We start from the raw sequence: 23,477 nt of genomic DNA, 5'->3' as shown, positions 1-23,477 counted from the left end.
GAAAAAAAGAAAGTGAACATAATTAATGTCACAACAGTGGTTACCTTTAAGCAGGAGGGAAGGAAGCATAGTTTCTGGGGGATGGCAAGGTGGTTCTTGACCTCAATGGTAGTTTTCACTCATTTGCTTTATAATAAATCATTAAGATCCACATTTCTGCTTTTTACACTTTGATATATATGTAATACAATTAAAAATAAAATTTAAATTTATGGGACCAGTGTCACTTAATAAGAGAATGGTATGAATACTTGTTGACTGTCATTCTTAAATTTCAGTAATTTTCTTAACTCTATACTTACTCTAAGAGACTTACAACTTCAATTTCTTGGAGATTATCTTTTAGAGATTAATCTCTTTAATGTTTACTTGCTTCCAAATTCCATTAACGTACATTATACTGGAATCAACAGTTATAATTACATTTGGCAACAGATGCATATATTCTTGAATATTCTATAGTTCCTAACATGGAGCATTGCTTTTAAAACCCCAAATTTAATCTCGGGTGATAAGACACAAAGATTAACCAATAATCTGTATGTCTGCAAGGTGTATAATATAAAGACAAACGAGATGGGTATAGTTTCATCTGGGACTAAATAAACATCAACTCAGCAGTTTTTCTGGGAACTTCCACATCTGTTTCCTATCATTGATTATTTTAATCTATTTGTCTTCAGTCTTTGTCTATCCCTAGTTCAAAAACCCAGGCATCTGTCTAGAAGTAAAAAGCTTTTACAGTAACAGGAAATTTGATTTAATGATCTGAAAAATGAATGATCTTTTATTAAGACCATGCCATTTTATTTCTTCTCTATAACTAAAGTAAAAGGAACAGCTAGGTGAATACATTTCAAATTTTATTTTGAAAGCAATTACAAAGCCTAGAGTGAACTCCTGCTCCTATTCACCTTGCTAAATGCCTTTTAACATCCCCCTTATAGTGACTATCAAAATATAACAGACTAAAACAATTCTGACTCAAATTATGGAGACCCAAATTTGGTCTACATACTTTCATGAATTTGATAAACTTAAATAAAAGTAGTAGTTTCATCATAAAATTTCTCACTTTTGGAACATGAGGATTAAATTCCACAGCTCTATGAATTGCTTCCACAGCATTAATTTCTGCCATGCTTAGCCCTCTTCTGGAGGCTGTTTCAGGACAGAATCTATAAGAAAACCACGAAATGAACAAATGAATGTAAAAATCCATGATTTTGATCATAATCTAACTTCCTGGATCAGGGGTTTCTGGTGATGGCCAAAGACAAAGCCAAATAACTAGTAAACGTGAAAGTAAAGCCTTTATTTAGTTTAACATATAAAGAAAAGCAGCATAAGCAATGGAAATCCTCAAATTTAGGTAAGGAAAGCCTTCGAAGTCCATTGAAGGCACACTCTGGGAAAGGCAGTAAATATAAAATGCTACACAGGGACATCCAGAGAGTTTCATGAAATGGAAGTACATTGTTATTAAATTTTCACTGAGAGGAAAGAGTAATATTCCATTCTAATTTATATCAAGGCATAGTAATCTAAGGTGAAAAAAATGGTTGCCATTTGGTTGGTTTCTGAAAATTTTATCTGTGGAATAAAGAAGGGCAGCCCAAAGGATAAAGATAAACAGAATAACTTGAAATTATAATCTCAGAACAGATAGTATGAAACTATTTCCCCACCACACACCTTATCAGTACCATTATAACTACTCTCTGTACTTTCTAGCATTGCTTTAAGCATTTAACACACACAATCCTCACATACCCATGCTTTATTCTCACTTTACAGAGAGGAAGAGACTCAAACTGATTAACATGCCCAAAGTTCCACAGCTGGTATGCAGTAGACTTTGAATTGGAATCCAGGTTTAGTATAGCTCTAAAAACCTTGCTTTTTCCACTACACTAGTAAGAAGCCTCATAAGATCAAGGGTTATTCAAAAGGAAGTAGAGAGGAAAAAGCATTGTTTAAAGTCGGTGGTGAAAACATAACACAGTTTCCCCTGCTATCTGCGAGTGTTTCTATCAAATCTTTCCTTAAGCTGGAATGGCATAAAGTGAAGAAGCAATTACCTTTTCATAAAAGTGAGAATCCTGTTTGGATTTCTTTCGGTTAGTGAACACATATATTAATGCAGGTCTCTTGTAAAAGGGAGGTGGCATAAAGTAAACTTTCAGACAGCAGGAGAACCCATGTTGAGTTTAGCAGTCTTTCTAAATTACTGTAGTTTTCATTACTTACTTATCTGAAACAGTCCTTGTCTTCAATAGTGCTGCTGTGTAACAGATTGCTGCTGACTTTGGAAGGCTTATATCTGTAATTGTAATTTTCAACTCAGGTAAGAATTATAAAACATATCTTAAGACAATTTTTAATAAGAATAATTCATGATACAAAATCAACAGATGCAACATAGTAGTAGGAGCATGTGGACATGTAGTTAGACATGCAGACCTGAGTTTTAATCCTGATTCTAGTATTTACTAGCTATGCATCCTTGAACTAGTAGCAACTTCTTTAACCTTTAACCTTAGTTTTCTCTTCTCAGAATAGAGAAGTAATACTTTTCCGGCAGAGAGTAAATTAAATTATGTCTGTGAAAGCCCTCACACAATGGTGAAAAGCACTCAACAAATGTTTATGTTATGCTTACATAGGAGTATTCAGGGAAAAAGATTTAGTTATAGCTGGAAATACTGAAAATTCCACCTTTCACAGAGAAAAACTAAGATTAAAAAAATAGAAATACTTAATAGTAGTTAAATCCAGGTAATACAACAGATGATTTTAATTCTTTCTCCTTACAATATTTCTGTATTTTCTACATTTTCTTAAATGACTTTTTAAAAAAAATTTTTTAAATTAATCAGGAATTATAATATAATTAGTTATATAAATCCTTTCTTAAAGAATGCACACAATAATGTTATCAGGGAAGTAGGACTTGAGGACCTTGAGTTTTATTTTATTTTATTTTAATTTTTTAAAAATTTTTTTAGCATTTTTTTAAATTTATTTTTGACAGAGAGAGACAGAGCATGAACGGAGGAGGGGCAGAGAGAGAGGGAGACACAGAATCCGAAGCAGGCTCCAGGCTCTGAGCCATCAGCCCAGAGCGCAACGTGGGGCTTGAACTCACAGACCGCGAGATGGCGACCTGAGCTGAAGTCGGACGCTTAGCCGACTGAGCCACCCAGGCGCCCCAAGGACCTTGAGTTTTAGATTCCAGAATTATACCAGCAAATAGAGAACTAAAGAAATAAATCTGTAGAGTGCCTGGGTAGCTCAGTTGGTTGAGCGTCCAACTTTGGCTCAGGTCATGATCTCATGGCTTGTGAATTCAAGCCCTGCATCAGGCTTGACAGCTCAGAGCCTAGAGCCTGCTTCCGATTCTGTCGCCTCAATCTCTGCCTCTCCCCTGCTTGCACTCTCCCTCTCTCAAAAATGAATAAACATTAAAAAAAGAAAGAAAGAAAGAAATTTGCCTTTAACTTCTACAAGATTCTAGAACAGTAAAAACTCCGGAATCATAAAATCAACTGAAAACACAGAAGCATATCTAAGTTGTTAGTTTTATTTTGAATGAATCAGGTCCTATCTGATTTTTAGTATTTGGTTCCTAAGCTTGGTCATGTAAGTATCAAAAGCAGGCCATGTACCCGATAAATTACATATGGAAAGAATTTCTCACAAATTTCTTCATGAGCCTACACTATTGTGAAGCACTTCCTAAGAATTCCAGATGTTTTAAAGAAATAAATTTCTCTTTCCAAGGGTAACACATTTCAAACTTTCCAAGTCATGGGGATTCTCAAACTAATGGATAGGAACTTATAACAGAACAAGGATGAATAAGTGACTTGTACATGCTCTGTTACAGTAAAAGATATGACCAGAAACATTATGCTATGCTTCTTAAAAATTCTCCCAACTCCATTTGTGGTGAACTGGCACTGTTTAGTATAATAATAAATAGCCAATACATACTGACTTTTTACTGTTGGAAGACTAGTAAACAAAGAAATGGAACACCCGGATTTAAGTGCAGGCTTACCACTTGCTGGCTGGGAGACCTTACCCAATTACTTACCTTCTTCAACTCCAGTTTCCTTGTTTCACTAACAAGAGTAAAAAAAAAAAAAAAAAAAAAAAAAAAAAAAAAAAAAAAAACTTGTCCTACCACCTCACAAGAGTATTATACAGATATGAAATAAATTACACTTTGTAATCAAAAAGCATTTTAAAAATGTTATTCTGAATTACTCATACAACTTGTTAACGGTCTCTGATACTCCAAAACAAATAAGGCACCATCCTATGTCTATGGCACCCCATACTTTTCCAATTATCTCACCTAACACACTATGCTTCAATACAACTACTATTCATTTGTCTGTATGTTCCTTTGCTAAACTGTAAATCCTACAAGGACTAAGTCCATGTCTTCTCATTCACCACTGTATTCCAAGTGCCTCACTCCTATTGGATGCTGAATAAACAAATGACTAAATCTTTACAGAAGAAAAGTTCCTCCCTGCAGGCTTTTGCTCCCAAAAGTCCTGATAAAGAAAGTACTTAATATAACTGTATCCATGGATTCTAAATACTGACTGTTTAGAATAGGAAGAGAAAATCAAAGAAATACCAGAACAGAATCATATTTATGATTACATAATTGAAAAAATATTTTAACCATGCTATCAACTAAGTCAATTATCACTCACCATCATATTTTGCTAGGACAGCCTGAACATCTGCATATGCCTGTAATTCTAAAAGTGATTCTAGGAGATTCTCATGGATGTTCAACATGGTAAGAGGAGGAAATTCTTTCATCAGCTGTACATTAAAAGGAAAAAAAGATTAAACTTATAGCAAAGGAACTCAACAGAGCTGAATCTGATTCATTAAAGTAGAAATTCTTTAGTGTCTTAACAAAACTGTGAAGACTCAAGCCTTAAGAAATGTACGTATACTAAATAAATATCTTGTTATAAAGACTACCATTTAAAAAATAATGATTTTGCATTAAAATAACTGGCAACTTAAACCACATTTTCAGTTTTTCAAGGAAAAATTATAAACATCCAATCATCAAATTTACTTACATCTCTCATTATTTTTACTGCTTCTCTTATTCTTCCTAATTTTCTTGCACACATCGCTAATCTTCTTTTAATATATACCAGTACATTCGTATCTCTTCCTATTTAAAAAAAAAATGACACAACTATCACTTTGTATTATGACCTACTATTTCATTAACATATTATCCATTAATTTTATTGGCTTACCCTGGAAGCTTCAATTAAAATTAAATTGTTTCCGAATGGAATGATTATTGAATTTGGGTGATGAACATTGAATGAGAGTTCATTATGCTATTTTTGTGTATGTGTGAAGTTTTTTTATGGTAAAAGCTTAAAATCTTTCTATATATACAGAATTACTTTTGCCTCTAACAGTAAGGAATCTGAGTACATTATAAATTAATTTGTGTATACTCGACAAGTATATTTTAATATTAACATAGAAGAAATATATACATTAAATAGAAAAAATAAATCTAACCTATTGAGTTTCTGCATAAACAACCTATTATTTTAACATTCTCTATTGTTTTAACTGATAAAATATGTTCAAAACAAAATTTCCATGGCTAGAGTGAACTTTTGCTCAACAGCTAGTAACTAACAAACTATAAAACTATTTCTAGAAAGAGCTAACAAATATTTCTGTAAGTACCTCATAATCATATTTGAGATTATACAAAGACAAATGGCATGGCTTTTTCACAGATGTAGTTTCATTAGTTCCAGACTGCAAAATTATATATTCCCACAGTTGTGTGCCATAACAACATACATTAATGAAACATACTGTATACATCAATATTTAGTTTGGAGAGAAAACATTATCCAAATTTTAATTTCCACAAACAAAAGATTTAGAACTTAACTGCTAGCAGATAATACATTATGTAAACATATTTCAATTTATTGCCCATAATCTGCCAAAATCATTAAACTAAAATGCTCTGGCCACAAAAAATAGCAGGAAGCAACAGCACTACAGATTCTAACATCTTTGGTGGAAGTATCTCAATCACAGCTGAGAGAGTATCCCTAAGAGTGGAAAGAATTTCAGTTGCTATGGCCCATATGCTCTCAAACACATCATAGAGAAAAGTCAAAGAAAGAATCAATGCCAAGGGTAAGGCTGAATTTTTATACCAAAGGGGTGACTCCCTGGCACTCTGTGGAGATACATACAGTCTGAAGAGCAAACCAAATGATGTACTTTCACCATTGCTTGGGGTAAGGGTGAGGATAAAGGTAATACCTGCTTATCGTTACTAGAATGGTCTCCTGAATCTTGAATATTTTTGAGCTGTATTTCTCCAATGACCAACCCAGTTTTCACATGAAATAAATTACTGTTAAGTCTAAGAGCAGCACATCTCTCAATAACCAGAGCACATCTGTTCCCTTCTGTAAGCATTCTCTAGCTAATGCATATTTGTCTTGCTGGCTTGTAGACATTATGAATACATTAGCTATCTCTTCTGAAAAGAAGCTAACCTCGAAATAGTAAGGATTTTTTTGTGTGTGTTTTTGTTTTTGTTTTTTTACTTATTGTTGTTTGTGTCTTAAACATAAATGAGCCAATTTCAGGAACTAAAAGGTAAAATCAGTTCAGATTTGCTTACTCAGTTGAGCTTCGTGCTGAGGACTTTGGTGCTGGCACTGCTGTGACCGCCTGTAAATTGTCTCTCCTGCCTTGAGTGCCTGTTTAAATAACCTTTCAGCATCCACAATAGTTGTTGCTTCTTCCTCAGCCAGTAGAACATATGCAGTGGCACAGCTATGAAGAAAGCAAGTAAGGCAATTTTAAGTAAAATGGTTAAGGCAAGTATTTTCTCTTGGATATGTCCCTTTGTTCTGCATCACATTTCCCTACCTTTACCTAGACTTTCCATCTCTTGGAGGAAAAAAAGAAAACTTCACTCAGTACTTTATAATTTATTAGGGGTATATTGGTATATTTTTTGTGTGTTTCTGCAATTTTTCTCCTTTCCTACCTTTCTCCTCTTTATTTTCTATTTTACTTCTATATCCATTCTCTGTTTGTCCCATATTTTTCTTTTGGGAAAGGGGTAAGAAAGTAAGATATATAAAGAATTATGTAGAAAGCAGTTCAAGGGACTATGCATTCTAGTGGTCATGCCTACTCTTAGCCACTCTATACTGTTAATATCGATCTAATGAGGGCAGGTATGGAAGATGGTGAAGATTGAGAAGAAAGTCCCACAGTCAACTAGGCACTTTTAACATATGATTTAGAAACCGATCATTCCAGAAATAGCCCTTTTTCCCAACCCTGAGCCTTCCTTCTGCATGCTACCCCCATCCTCTCTTAGACTTAACCACAATCATGTTGTGGCAAAACTCCCTTGGTCTGAATTCTAGTCTTTCCTCCTGCACTGTTGCTCATACTTGTCACACCCACACTCACTCTAAGTTTCTTCACCCTACTGAAACACAAAGATTTCTCTTTCTATCAATTAAGTCAAAAGCTGGCTAATAAAGAGAAATTAACTTGTTTGGGGGCAAAAAAAGAGAAAAAGTTTCCATTTCCAGAAACAGCAAGTACATCTCTCCTGGAGACAATATGCTAGTTATCTAAGCCTGCACTGTCAAGTACTGTAGTCATTACCACATGTAGTTACTGACCACTTGAAGTGTGTCTAATCTGAACTGAGATGGGAGGTCAGTGCAAAGTGCACAATGGCTTTTGAAGACTTGGAAGAATATAAAATACTTTAAAAGTTTAAAAAATATATTGATTATACATTAAAATAATATTTTAATATTTTGAATACAGCTTAAGAAGATATATTATTTAGGTTAATTTCACTTATTTCTTTTTACTTTTTAAATCTGGCTACCAGAAAATTTAAAGTTACTTATATGGATCATGTTATGTTTCTATTGAACAGTATTTAGGAAGAGAAGAGAAATTGTTGGTAAAACTACAAGACCAGGCATAAAACAAAAATGATGGCAAGGTAACTATCAAACAACTGGGGACAAGAAGGATCTTTTGAACGTATCAAATGGAAATTGGACTATTTCAGCATCCTTCAAATACTACACTAAATTGACTATATGATAATTTCACTCATCAACAGACATTTTGCTATTACATTATATTAGATTTCTCTGAAGCGTTAGATATATTGCTGCTTTAAACGCTAGGCTCCCAAACTGCCATTCTAAACATAATTCAAATGCTTTTAAATAACAAAATAAAAGCACTTTTAAAAGATCTAGATAGGTATAAATTGATGGAGTAGAATCAAAATATGAATATAATTTTAAATTATAGCATAGCTATATGATAAAAAGAAGTTCTTTCCTCTCAGAGCTTTCTTGTATTTGTTCAAAAATATTTTTAATGGACATGTTAATACAGAAATTAACTTTATGAATATTGAAAGAATTATTAGGAGTGTTGCTTTTTTTTTAAATTAATGTAAAATTCACATCACAAAATTAGCCATTTTAAAGTATGTCATCCACAGACTTTCAATATATTTACAAGATTCATTCATGTAGCATGTGGCTGTATTTCACTACTTTTTGTGACTGAATAATATTCCATTGTATAGATACACCACATTCTGTTTATCCATTCATCATCACCTGATGGCCATCTGGGTTGGTTCCAGTTTGAGGCTATTATACTGCTGGGAACATCTGTTTAAAAGTTTCTGTTTGAACACCTGCTTTCAGTACTCTTCAGCGTATGCCTAGCTGTGGAACTGCTGGGCATATGATGGTTCTAGTTTTATCTTTTTGACAAACTGCCAAACTGTTTTCCACAGTGGCTATACCATTTTACATTCCTACCTGCAATGTATGAGGGTTCTGATTTCTCCACATTTTTGCAAACATTTGGTATTTTCTGGAGGTTTTTGTTATACCCATCTTGTGAAAGGACATCTCATTGTTGCTTTCATTTTAATTTCCCTAGTGATGAATGATGTCAACCACCTTTACATGTGCTTATTGGTCATTTATATATCTTCTTTGAAGGAATGTCTATTCAAATCCTTTGTTCATTTTTAATTGGGTTATCTTTTTGTTATTGAGTTGTTAACAGCTCTTGATATATTCTGAATGCCAGACTCATCAAATATGGCTTGCAAACATTTTCTCTCATTCTGTGGGTTGTCTTTTCACTTTCTTGATAGTATCCTTCAATGCACAAAAGCTTTTAATTTTGATGAAGTCTAATTTATCTAATTTTTTTTTGTTTTTGTTTTTGTTGCTTGCGCTTTTGGTGTCATATCTAAGAAACCATTGCCAAATCCAGTCTTAAAATTTGCCCCTGTCTTCTTCTAGGAGTTTATAGTTTTAGCTCATAAATTTAGGTTTTTGATTAATTTTTAATTGTTTACGATGTGATGTAAGGGTTGCTTTTTTACGTAGTTATCCATTTGCCCAGTATCACTTAATGAAAAGACTATTCTTTCCCCCACGCAATGGTCTTGGCAACCTTGTCAGGGGCACTGGGTTACTCAACTGGTTAAGTGTCAGACTCTTGATTTTGGCTCAGGTCATGATCTCATGGTTTGTGAGAGTGAGCCCCACATTGGGCTCTAGGCTGACAGCATGGAGCCTGCTTGGGATTCTCTCTCTCCCTTCTCTCTGCCCTTCCCTGCTCACTCTCTCTCTTTCTCTCTCAAAATAAATAAATAAACATTTTTAAAAAATGGTCCTGGCACAAAAATCAATTGGCCATAAATGCATGGGTTTATTTCTGGACTCACAATTTGATTCCATCAACCTAGATGTCTATCTTTATTTAATTACTGCAGCTTCATAGTAAGTTTTGAAATCAGGAAGTGAGTTCTCCAACTTTATTCTTTTTCAAGATTGTTTTGGCTCTTTGAGGGCTCTTACAATTCCATGTGAATTTTAGGATTGGCTGGTCCATTTCATAATCATGGCTACTGAAATCCTGACAGGAATTGTACTGAATTTGAAGATCAGCTTGAGGAGTGCTGTTATCTTAACAATATTAAGTACTCCAATTCATGAACATGGGATGTCTTTCCATTTACTTAAGTCTTCTTTAACTTTTTCAAAAATACTTCATCATTTTTAGTGTACAAATCTTGCACTCCTTGGTTAAATTTAATCCTTAAATATTTTACCATTTTTGATGCTATTATAAATGGAATTGTTTTTCAAATTTCTTTTACAGACTATCTACTATTAGTGTATAGATATATGACAGACATTAAGAAGGACTTGTTTCTGCCATTTCCTATTTGTTTTCTTTATGTCCTATAGACAATAACTTTGTTGAACTCTTTTGTTAGCTCTACCAGTTTTTTTGTGTGTGGATTCTTTGGGATTTCTATGCATAAGATCATGTAATCTGTGAATAAAGTTTTACTTTTTCCTTTATGATTTGGAAGCCATTTCTCCCCCATTCTTACCAAATTGCACTGGCTAACCCTTCCAGTCCAGTCCAGACCTTAAATAGAAGTGGCAGGAAGTGGCAGTTTAAGGAAGTTTCCTTCCATTTCTGTCCTTTTTTTTTAGTGTTTTTACCATAAAATGGTGTTGGATTTTGTCAAATACCTTTTCTGCATCAACAGAGATGACCATGTGGTTCTCATTCTTTTTTCTATTAATGTGGTATCTTACATTGACTGATTTTCATATTTTTTAAAAAAGTTTATTTATTTTGAGAGAAAGAGAGAGGGAGAACAGGGGAGGGGCAGAGAGAGAGGGAGAAAGAATCTCCAGCAGGCTGTACACCATCAGCATGGAGACTGACATGGGCTCAAACTCAGGAACTGTGAGATCACGACCTGAACTGAAATCAAGAGTTGGATGCTTAACTAATTGAACCACCCATGTACCCCCATATTTTTTTAAGTTTTATTTACTTAGGTAATCGCTACACCCCACAAGGGGCTCAAATGCATCATGAGATCAAGAGTCACGTGCACTGCTGACTGAGCCAGCCAGGAGCTCCTGATCTTCATATTTTAAACCACCCTTGCCTTCTTGGGATAAATCCCATTTGTTCATGGTATATAATTCTTCTGACATGCTGCTGGATTTTCCGTGCTAGTATTTTGGTGAGGATTTCTGCATCTGTATTCATAATGGACATTAACCTATAGTTTTTGTTTCTTGTGATGTCTTTGTTTGATTTTGGTATGAGGGCAATACTGCCTACACAGAATGAGTTAGGAAGAGTTACTTCCCTTCTATTTCTTTGAAGAGTTTAAGAACTGGTGTTATTTCTTCTTCAAGTGCTTGGTAGCATTTGCCAGTGAAGGGATCTAGTCCTGGTTGCCTTTGTTTGGAAGTTTTTAAATTATCGATTCCATCTCTTCACTTGTTACAGGTCTATTCAGATTTTCCATTTCATCTTGGGTCAGTCTTGGTACTGTGTTGCTAGAAATGTGTCCATTTACCTAATTTGTATGCATATAATTGTTCACTGAATTCTCTTATGTTTTTCATTTCTATAAGGTCAGTAGTAATGTTCTCAGTTTCATTCTTAGTTTTAGTAATCTGAGTCTTATCTCTTTTTTAGTCTAGCTAAAAAGTTTGTCAATTTTGTTGATCTTTTAAAAAACCAACCTCTGGCTTCATTCTTTTTTTCTACTCTATTTTGTTTATCTCACTCTAATCTTTGTTACTGCCTTCTGTTTGTTGTTTAGTTAGCTCTTCATTTTCTCATTTCTTTTTTTCATTTTTTAAATTTTTATTTATTTTTTAAATTTACACCCAAGTTAGTTAGCATACAGTGCAACAATGATTTCAGGAGTAGATTCCTTAATGCCCCTTACCCATTTAGCCCATCCCCCATCCCATTTAAAAAATTTTTTTTAATGTTTATTTAATTTTCAGAGAGACAGAGGAGTGGGGAAGGGGCAGAGAGAGAGGGAGACACAGAATCCAAAGCAGGTTCCAGGCTCTAAGCTTTCAGCACAGGGCCCCACACAGGGCTTGAACCCACGAACTGTGAGATCATGCCCTGAGCCGAAGTCGGTTGCTGAACCAACTGAGCCACCTAGGCGCCCCCATCTTCTCATTTGTTACGGAAGGTATAAAGTTTAAGTTATTAATTTGAGATCTTTTTTCTTTATTAATGCAAGTGTTTACAGCTATAAATTTTTCTCTGAGCACTGCTTTCTCTGTGTCTCATAAGTTTTGGTATGTTGTGCTTTCATTTTCACTCATCACAAAGTATTTTCTGATTTTTTTCCTTGTGATTTATTCTTTGACTCATTGGTTAAAACTTGTCTAACTTCCACATATTCCAATATTGTGGAATTTCCAGATTTCCTTGTTATTGATTTCTAATTTTATTAGAAAATATGGTTGCAGTGAATAGTTTATATAATTTCAATGTTTTGAAATTTATTGAGAATTGTTTATATCATAATATGTGATGCATCTTGGAGAATGTTCCATGTACACTTGAGATGAACATGTATTCCACTGCTGTTGGGTAGAGTACTTACTATACAGATGTCTGTTAGGTCTAATTAGTTTATAGTGTTCTTCAAGTCTTTCATTTCATTGTGTATCTTTTGTCTAATTATTCTATCCATTATTGAAATTGCATGTTGAAGTTTCCAACTATTATTGTTGAACTGTCTATTACCTTCCTTCAATTCTGTCAGTTTTTGCTTCATATATTTTGGGGCTTTGTTATTAGATGCATGTAAGTTTAAAATTGTTGTGTATTCTTAATAAACTGAACCTCTTTTATCATTAGATAATGTAATTGTCTCATAAAAATTTTGTCTTGGGGCATCTCAGTTGGTTAATTGTCCGACTTTGCCTCAGGTCACTCATGGTTCATGAGTTCAAGCCCCACATCGGGTTCTCCGTGTAAGCACAGAGCCTGCTTTGGATCCTCTGGCCTCCTCCCTCTCTGTCCATCCCCTCCACTCTCAAAAATAACATTAAAAAATTAAAAAAAATATTTTTTGTCTTAAACTCTATTTTGTCTGATATTGGTTTAGCCATTGCAGCTCTCTTTTGGTTACTATTTGCATGAAAATCTTTTTCCATAATTTTACTTTCTACTTCTCTGTGTCTGTCTAAAATGAGTCTCTTATAGACAGCATATGATTTAACTATTTTTTAAATCCATTCTGCCAAAAAATGCCTTTAACTGGAGAGTTTCATCTATTTACATGTAAGTAGTTAATGGAAAGGAAGGACTTGTTTCTACTATTTTCCTATTTGTTTTCTATATGTCCTTTTTTGTCCTTATTTCCTGAAGTAATTGTGTTAGGTATTTTCTAGCATACCATTTTGATTTCCTTGTCACTTCTTTTACTATGTTTTTTAGTTACTTTTAGGTGATTAACAATTAACAATTATATTTAACTTTTTTTTTTTTAATTTTTTTTTTTAACGTTTATTTATTTTTGAGACAGAGAGAGACAGAGCATGAACAGGGGACGGGCAGAGACAGAGGGAGACACAGAATCGGAAGCAGGCTCCAGGCTCTGAGCCGTCAGCCCAGAGCCCGACGCGGGGCTCGAACCCGCGGACCGCGAGATCGTGACCTGAGCTGAAGTCGGACGCTTAACCGACTGAGCTACCCAGGCGCCCCTATATTTAACTTCTTAATTTACAGCAATCTAGTTTCAATTAATACTAACCTAGTTTCTATAGTATACAAAATTTTGCTCCTTCCCCCCACCTTATGCTGTTATTGTCACAAATGACATTTTTATATACTGTACGTCCATTAACATAAATTTATAATTATTTACATTGTTGTCTTTTAAGTCATATTGAAAAAAAAAAAGAATTGCAAACCCAAAATATATTAACTTTTATATTTGCCTATGAAATTATTTTTACTGGTGTTCTTTGTTGCTTTGTGTAGAGTCAAGACTGTCTAATGTCCTTTAAGTTCAGCCTGAAAAACTCCTTTTAGCATTTTGCATAATTACAGGTCTACTAGCAATGAACTCTCAGTTTCTGTTCATCTGGGATTGTCTTAATTTCCCCTTCATTTTTGAAGGACAGGTTTGTTGGATATAGAGTCTGTAGTTAGCAGTTTTCTTTCTTTCAGAATTTTGACTTTGTCATCCCACTGCCTTCTGGCTTCTATGGTTTCTGATGAGAAATCAGCTGTTAATCTTATTGAGGATCCCTCATACATGATGAGTCACTTCTTTTTTGCTGCTTTCAGTAATCTCCCCTTGTCTATGGTCTCAATGTGAATGTCTCTGATTATATCTTACTTGGGGTTCACTGAGTTTCTTGGTCTTTGTTTCTAGATTTATTTCTACTTTTGTCCCTAGATTTCTTTCTAGATTTCGGGATCTTTATTGATATTCTCTAATGGTGAAACATTCTTCTCATGATTTCCTTTTGTTCTTTGTACATGGCTTTCTCTACCTCTTTGAGCATATTGAAAATATTTGATTTAAAGTTTTTATCTAGAAAGTCCAAAGTCTGGGTTTCCTCAAGAACAGTCTCCATTCCTTTCCTTTCTTTTCTTTGTATGGGATATATTTTGTTTCTTTCTATGTCTGGTAATTTTTCTGTTGAAAACTACAAATTTTGAATATCATAATCTAGCAACTCTAGAAATCAGATTTCCCCCTCCTCCCCGTGGCTTGCTGTTGTTGCCTGTTGCAGTTGTTTACTTGCTTAGTGACTTTTCTGAATTTTATGAAATTTGTATTCTTTATCATATATGACCAGTGAAGCCTCTGCTCTGTTGCCTGATTTATCAGCCAGTGATGTGATAGAGACTGCCTTAAATACCTGGAACCAAAAACAAAACAAGAAAACCAAGTCTTTGCAGATTGGTTCTGTGTGTTGGGGCACACCTTCAACATTCAGTCAGGCATACAATTCTGCCTTAGCCTTTACTTTCTGTTTGTGCAGAACCTGAAATTTAGACAGAGCTTAGGGCCTTCTTAAGTCTTTTCTGAGCATATGCCCAACCTTAGGTATATGTGGGACGTTTGAGATTCCCAGGAATATGTGAGAGCTTTTGAAAGCCTTTACTTCCTAAAGTATCTAATTCCCCAACCTTTCCTCACAAGCTTTCTGATTTGTCTATTGTTTGCCCCAGCTGTTATCCCTTGCCCCCAGGGCAGCAGGGACTAATGCATTTGCCTTTAAACGTTTTCAACAAATGCCCCCCAGTGTAGCTGTGTCAATGCTGGGAGAGTTCAGAATTAACCCAAATAAAGACAAGCCTTTTAAGTTGGTCCTTCAGGGAACACCAGACAGGTCAAAATAAACAACCACAATTTTTTAAGAATAAAATCCATTCCACTTCCTCTGGTAGTTGGAACCTATACCCAAAATGAAGACTTTTTGTCTTCAAGGCTGCCCCACTGAGCTACGGAGTGGGGGATGGGGTCAGTGTAAGTTAAAACACCACAATGCTCTCTTATAGAAATTCGGCTGTTTTTTTAAATTGATTATGCATTCTCCAGGATGTTATAAACTTTTGATTAGTTTCTAGGGTTTCAATAAAGCTGATTCACTGCTTTTGGAGTTCCCCACACTGTGATTTTGCTCCACCTTGGAAAGGTCTTCTTAATAAGGATAATATATCTTGTTGCAGGATACAGGGGACAATGTTAAATTCACGTTATTCAGGAAGCATTTCTTGATTAACCCTGACTAGGGCTGTATTTTTATTCCTGGCATTTATTCAGTATCAGATTAACACTTACTGATCTGCCCCACTTAAATATTATGATTTTACATTTTGCCTTTTCAAAATGTAGAGTTGATACAAAGAGCTATAAAAAATAAATGTTCTTAACATGAAAAAAAGTTAGAGCTACATATCATTTATTTTGAATCCTCTTCTCATGCCTCCAATCCCATTAGCAACTAAAGTTCTCAGGACTGAATGAATGCTTTAAATGAATGACTTAAATGAAAAACAAAATTAATACAGGTGGCATAAGTATTTTAGTACTCTTTAACTATCAAGTATTATAACCAATTAGTTCAGCATTCTCCATTTAAAAAGTATTTCTAGGATAATTTCTATTCAAAAGCATAGATAAGCTTGTAATTTAGGAAGCAAAGTACAGATGTGAACACTGCAAAATTTCTCTCTAGTATGCAAAATAAGGGGACTGGTAATGACTCCAAGTGTTTTAGGAACAGACAAAAGATAACATAAAATCATTTGCCTGGGTTTCCTTCAAAACAAACTTACTTTCCATATATTTCAAACTTACTCATTGTTTAATTCTAAAGCTTGATAGGCTGCTTTGATTCGAGCTGGAGGATTTCTTTCCCTCCATGCCTTCTGCATAACTGTAGGAAAAATATTTCAAAAAGCAGATGAGATGGTAAACATAAATAATCTTACTCAAAACATATGAAGAATGAGCTATGAAAGTAAACAGAACTTTAAATAACATGTTCTTAAACATAAGAAACAAGAAATTGGGGTGTTAGTTCACATTAATCTTATGAGAAATTCGCATTAAATTTGGAAGCTTCACATACAATAAAAATATATTCTTTCTCTGATTTAAGTAACAACATATAAAGTGTTTAATCCATTTGATTGCATCATTATTATACATGAACATTTATATTTCTAAATGCATATTGAGTCTGAGTGACATCAAATTATAATCAATATGAAATATTCTACTTTTTAAATCACTTTGCAAAGAGTCTATGGAACTGTTAAAATATACAAAACACTTAAAAAAAGGCTTTGTCTAACCAATGACTCAATGCAGGAACAATGTTTGAATTTGCATTTTGTATAAAAAGGTGGAAAAAGTAATTAATTTAGAATATTGTCCATTTGTGGAAAATGTCAGTCTCTACCAAGATTCAACAAAGCCTAAATGAAGATCTTTCTAGAATAACAATATTAGTTTTGCTACCAATTACTGTACCAAAATGAAAATTTCATAGTAATAAATACCAAATAAGATTTCATGCTAAAAAAATAAGTTTCCTAAAAATTAAATAAACAAATAAACAAAGTAGATTCATGAAACTATCTGGCCTATTTCAAGTTTGATAAGAAAAATAGAGAATCTATGAATGTTGCTTTTGGAACAAAACCTACAACTGTCCAGAAAGAATAATGTGGAAAATGTTTGAGTTTTCCTTTGGAAACAAAATATTAGTCTTGGCTTAGAAAAGAAGACAATATATTCTACTTGTGTAACAAAAATACATTTCTCATATCAAATATGTCACCATCTGGCTGACAGCTAATGTTTCCTGAACTTGACAAATTGATGCAAGTCAGCACCCATCTGATAATAACCAGGTAAAGAATAGCATTTTGTTGGGGGGCCAGGGTGGCTCAGTCAGTTGAGTGACCGACTTCGTCTCAGGTCATGATCTCATGGTCCGTGAGTTCAAGACCCATGTCGGACTCGGTGCTGTCAGTTCAGAGCTTGGAGCCTGGAGCCTGGAGCCTGGAGCCTGGAGCCTGGAGCCTGCATCGGATTCTGTGTCTCCCTCTCTCTCTGCCCCTCCCCCACTCATGCTCTGTCTCTGTCTCAGAAATAAACATTAAGAAAAAAAAAATTTAAAAAAAGAGAGAATAGCATTTTGTTGAAACATTAAAATATTACATAAAAATAAAAATAAAGACTAATATTAGACTTGCCAGTTTTAATGATGGGGCTTTCTTCTTTAAGTTACATGATATTTACAAGTCAAATTTTGATGCTGAATCTTTATTAACATTTTAAATGGTTATTTGATATTCTAGTATACTGGAACTATTTAAGCAATTCTTTTGATTATAATTATAGAAATGTTGTAATAACCATCTTTCAACATCTACTTTTGCATACCTGACCAAATATCTCCTTTCTAGAAGTGGAATGGTTGGTTAAATGGTTGGATATACACTCCGAAACTCTTCTCAATAAGATTGTATTAAATTACATTCTTTCAGGCAGTGGATGAGAGAGAGAGAGAGAGAGAGAGAGAGAGACAGTTTCCCTGCTTAGCAACACTGAGTAGTAACAATTTTGCTAATTTAATATGTGGAAACTATCTCATCTTCATTTGCATTTCTTTGCAGGGGGAGGGGCAGAGAGACAGGGGGCCAGCAGATCTTAAGTGGGCTCTGGTGCCGACAGCAGGAAGCACAACCCGGGGCTCAAACTCATGAACTGTGAGATCAGGACCTGAGCTGAAGTTGCTTACCCGAATGAGCCACCCAGGCGCCCCTGCATTTCTTTTATTTCTAGTAAGGTCATATGATCCACCTTTAAGCATTTGTTCTTATTCTTATTATGTTTTAAACTGCTCTACCCAGCCTTTCAAGATTAATCCTCACAACCAATGCAGTTCCAAGCTAAAAGGGAAAGGGGAAATAAAGCATAAGAAGAAAAATGTGTATTTCTTTCTTTAAAAAAGGCTTAGGAATAATTTAAAGGAAAATATTGATTTAGTATTCAACTGTTCTCTTTAAGAGATCTTGACATGCTCAAAAAAATAACACAAGCAATTAGCAATTCAATCAATTTAATCTATTTTTTTAAGTTAAATAACATTCCAGTATACTATCAAGCAGAAAAGAGAAGAGCCAATCTCAAGATCAGGAGTCATAAATGTAGATGCCTACAAAGACCAGGCAGAAAAAAATATGTAAACTAAAAGGTCTAACTGATTATTGCCAAGTGGACATGCAGGTCCAGTTTTGCCATGTTTTCCAACTTGTAACAAGTGTACACCTGGGTTTTAATATCAAATCTCCTGATTGTTAAGTGTTGAAAATACCATGAAAACAAATTATTCAAAAAACACTGCTAGCCAGGCTCAGTCAGTGCAGCATGCAACTCATGATCTCAGGATTGTGAGTTTAAGCCTATACTGGGTGTAGAGATCACTTAAAAATAAAATCTTTTCAAAAACCAAAACAGTGCTGGCTGGCCCTGAGAATATATTTGTTTTCTGCCTTAAGTAAACAAGTCAATAGGAAGAGAACAGAATCTACTAACTTAGTAACTGATGACAATAGTCAAGAGAAATTTGTCACATCACATATGTACATGTTTTTTTAATGTAAAACTACAGATATAAATCATTACCTTTATGTGAATGTCTGAAAAGATCAATATGGATCAATTCACAGATAAAAGTCTGTCCTTGAGCTCAGCATTTAGCTGGGAGTATGCATACCTCTAGAAGTACATGAAACTTTGCAAGGACCAAAATAGGATGCATGGTTTTAAGAGAATCAATTTATAAAGTCTCAACTTTATATGACTCTTTTCTAGAACTGATCTACTTGAAGAATGTTTCTGAGTGGTCTGTACATCATGCTGGTTTTCCTTTCCTACCCAACATCTGCTTCCCCACTCCCCAAAAGATGTATTTATTCTCTTCTCTTTTACAAAAGAAAGGCTTTTTTCACCCATCCTGAATTTTTCTAAGGTGCATTCTCTAGAGTATAAACATCTGCAAGTGCCAAAAAGGACAATTCAAAGCTTGGGTTTAGGGGCAGCCATTTTTTGTCAGGGGATTCCTTCTACTTAACAATGAAGTTAGGCATTAGAAATAAGTGTACCCCTGGGGCACCTGGGTGGCTCAGTCAGTTAAGCATCCCACTTCAGCTCAGGTCGTGATCTCACCATTCGTGAGCTTGAGCCCCGCATCAGGCTCTGTGCTGACAGTGCAGGGCCTGGAGCCTGCCTCAGATTCTGTGTCTCCCTCTCTCTCTGCCCCTCCCCTGCTCACACTCAGTCCCTCTCCCCCTCAAAAATAAATAAACATTAAAACAATTAAAAAAAAAAAAGAACTAAGTGTAGTCTGGCCCCTGGATGCTCTGAATTCAAGTATATTGTAGTGGGGAGAGAGTGAAAACAATTTTTATCAATTCCATTTATCAGCACTGCTCTCCCCTTACTATCAAAGAATGTGCTGCTCCTAAGGGGAGGTCTCCTCACAGCAAGCAAAGGGGGCACTAGTAAAGGATACTAAAGGCACTGGAATCTTATTTTGGCCAAGTGATAGGCTCTAGGCAAAGCTCCAAGACTTATCTATCTTTCTATCTTAGAATCTAAATTCAGAAGAGAGATGGCTGTCATAGGGATGCATGTTAGCATGTTTATTTGACTTGAAAAATGAAGTCAGACTTCTCTGTCAGAAAGTCAGTCTGGTTTGGTTGATAGAATTGATAATGAGAACTCACCCAGCCAATTAGGTTATATGGAGGACATTTTCCAAAGTTAAAAAAGCCAAATATGTAGCTCTAAGGATTTGACAAAAAATATAATTAAAGTACATGCTATCATTTAGAACTTAGGATCAAAGGAAATTTAAATTTTAAGAAACTTATGCAAATAATTTTTATGGTGGAAAAGCATGTGTGATAAATAAAAGATTCTCAAATATATAATAATTATAAGAAAATTATATTAGAGGTGTAAAATGGATGAGTTCAAGAAGAAAATGGACTTTACAAAATTTTCTACTGCTAAAGAGTATTAATTCATGTCTTTTTCAATGGATAATGGTGGGTATCAAGTCATTAGATTACTTGAGATATATCCAAATATAGGGTAATCTCGTTTTATTTTTAACTGTCTGTAACATGTCAAAAATTATATTCTTTACAATTATTTAATCTTATGATATCAAGTTAAAAATGTGTGAAAGGATACATAGTTTCTCAAAATTCCTTTAGGAGGTATGTGAGCAAAAATGTCCTAAGAGCACAGCTTTAGTGGATAGCCATGGTTGCTATTTGCAAAGCCCACCAATGTCTATAATTCTTCTTGTGAGAAGGAGGTGAAGCCTTCATTTCTCGAAGTCTTTAAAGTTAACATAAAATACTAGTTTCCATTTCTGTTATTCCCCCAATATGACACTTTTGCCATTAGTGTAAACACTAAGCATATAAACATAAAGCAATTTCTTTTTCTTCTATTTGCAATTAAACCACTTTATGTAACCATTCCAAAGATGCTTGGCTTTCCTGCTATTATCTACCCTTAGTATATTTAACCCAGCAGATATAGATCACAAAGAACTCACTTTAATGCTGGAAAACTGGCTATTTTTCAGACCCTTGTTGTTGTTGATTTTCATCTGCCTATCACTGTGGTGAATAGAAGCAGCAGTAGTATAGTGGTTAAGAGTCAGATATGCATTTGAAACCCAACTTTACCATTCATTAGTTAGGTTACTTAGAGCATGTTACTTGATTCCCTTTGCCTCCATTCCTTTATTTCTGAGGCTGATAAAAGTACCTAACTCATAAAATGATTGGGAAGATTAAGTGAGAACATTTATACAAATTGCTTAGAACAGTGCTTGGTGCAAAATAAGTGCTGTACGAGTGTTAGCTATTACTAGTGAAATTGCTTAAGACGTCTGTGACACCAAGGTCATTCATTCATATTTTCATCAAAGAATAAATATTAATATTTACAGTATGCCAGGCAATGTGCTAGATAATAAGGATTCAAAGATGATGAGAATATAGTCCCTGCTTTCCAAAGTTTCATACCCTATTAGGGAAGATAAACATTGAAGCAACATGACAAAATTAACAAGTAAATGTTTGTGGTTGAATAAATTCACTAGAATTGTTTCAGTGAGGCATGGACTATAGAACTACAGAGATTAAAGTGTTTAACTTTGGAGTTGCCAGAGAAGGGTTCTTCTAGAATGTGACTTTTAACTGGATCTTGAAGGATAAAAGCAGGAAGCATAAACGTAGGAGGATAGATAAGAAGGGAGAGAGCATTTGAAGTAAAAGAATAGTTGTGATAAAGGTCCCTGTCTTTAACCATGCATTTAAGAATCTCAATACTGTCTTCTATAGAGAAGACTGAGACACCTAAATATAGACATTTCTATGATCTTCCACTACTTTATATGCACCCCTAACTAATGACTAGAGTAAAATATACTCCATTCTAATCCACATGCCATGCCCCAGTGTTTGCACTTTGTCTTACTCTTCCTTTATGTATATAATTTCATGTGTTAATTTCCCATGAGCAGTTGCTGTATTTGATCTGAAATGTTTTTTAGGTAACAAAAGAAGCAATTTCATATTTTTATAAAATATTTTAAATTCTTTATAAGAAGGATAGGTAGTGTAACAAGTTAATGTACACTCATAATTCGTTTCAATTTAATCTGGGTCTCTTATCAATGATGCAAACAACCCAAGCCAAATAAATTTGTATACTCTAATAAGTAACTCTAAAGGGCTTTTAAAACAATTTTCATTACCACTGTTTACCCCATGAACAGATATGACACATACCTGTGTCTGAAGGACGTAAAAAGTCCGTGTCACAGGTGAAAAAGGTCTGATGGTCCTGAGCTGACAAATTCATGTCATAGTAGGTAAGTGGCTCTTTACCAGTCACCCAAGTGTATCTTTACCAAAATACAAGAAAATATGTAAATTGAACATGAGAGAGCCTCTATCTGCTACAACAAACACTATTTAAAATGCAAAAATATATTGCTACAAATTCTATTGCAGAATGTTTTAAAAGTTTATTATAATCAGAAAAATAAGAGAAAACTTATACAAACTACTTTGATTATGATAATAAAACATCAAAAACCAAGAGGGGGCAATCAAAAAGAATGAAATCTTGCCATCTGCAACTACGTGGATGGAACTAGAGGGTATTATGCTAAGTGAAATTAGTCAGAGAAAGACAAATATCATATGACTTCACTCATACGAGAACTTTAAGATACAGAACAGATGAACACAAGAGAAGGGAAGCAAAAATAATATAAAAACAGGGAAGGGGACAAAACATAAGAGACTCTTAAATACGAAGAACAAACAGAGGGTTACTGGAGGGGTTGTGGGAGAGGGGATGGGCTAAGTGGGTAAGGGCATTAAGGGGTCTACTCCTGAAATCATTGTTGCACTATATGCTAATTTGGATGTGGATTAAAAACAAAACAAACAAAAAAAAATGGAAAAGGCTAGACTATTAGTGCTTCTAAATTAGATTTGAAGGGATAAAACAACTTGACTTAAGATACATACCTTACTAAATATACTTAAATTTTCAGTGAATTAGAATTATTAAAAGTAAAACTACAAAGAAACTAGAAGAAAACATAGGTGGATTTTTACGAGATTATCAGAACAGCAAAGGACTTGAAAAGGATAAAATAAATAGAAACTTTTTCCAGATTTTACTAAATTAGAAACTTAAACTTTCCTATCCCCCTGAAACCCACAATAATTAATAGCAAGTTACCAAACTGGCTAATAAATATATTTTTAAGGGTCCAATCTCCTTAGTAATGAACAAATAGTGAATTAAATTTACAAATTTTTATTTTTCACCTGTTAAAATAAATCGGAAAATACACATTGTCAAGGATGAGATGGAACATGGACTCACACATATTCTGCTAGTATAAATATAAATTGGCATATACATTTCT

The 23,477-nt window shown here is 34.4% G+C and overlaps 1 protein-coding gene across 6 annotated transcripts in view; it reads right to left on the bottom strand.

Moving 5' to 3' along the window:
- ST7L (suppression of tumorigenicity 7 like) overlaps window positions 1-23,477 on the bottom strand; it is a 103,706-nt gene that overhangs the window by 68,952 nt on the left and 11,277 nt on the right. For all 6 annotated transcript variants that reach the window (XM_053891135.1, XM_053891132.1, XM_053891125.1 and 3 more), the window contains exons 5-11: window positions 22,321-22,436; window positions 16,289-16,367; window positions 6,719-6,873; window positions 5,118-5,215; window positions 4,734-4,848; window positions 2,251-2,323; window positions 1,076-1,178 (exon numbers count right to left, since the gene is read on the bottom strand). In XM_053891135.1, coding sequence (XP_053747110.1) covers window positions 1,076-1,178; window positions 2,251-2,323; window positions 4,734-4,848; window positions 5,118-5,215; window positions 6,719-6,873; window positions 16,289-16,367; window positions 22,321-22,436 — 739 coding nt within the window. The remainder of the gene's footprint in view (window positions 1-1,075; window positions 1,179-2,250; window positions 2,324-4,733; window positions 4,849-5,117; window positions 5,216-6,718; window positions 6,874-16,288; window positions 16,368-22,320; window positions 22,437-23,477) is intronic.

The sequence above is a fragment of the Panthera pardus genome, unplaced genomic scaffold (genome assembly GCF_024362965.1).
Source record: "Panthera pardus isolate Hobbes unplaced genomic scaffold, ASM2436296v1 HiC_scaffold_11, whole genome shotgun sequence".
Classification (NCBI taxonomy): domain Eukaryota; kingdom Metazoa; phylum Chordata; class Mammalia; order Carnivora; family Felidae; genus Panthera; species Panthera pardus.
The sequence above is the reverse complement of the archived record's forward strand: the minus strand, read 5'-3'. Positions and strand labels throughout refer to the sequence as shown.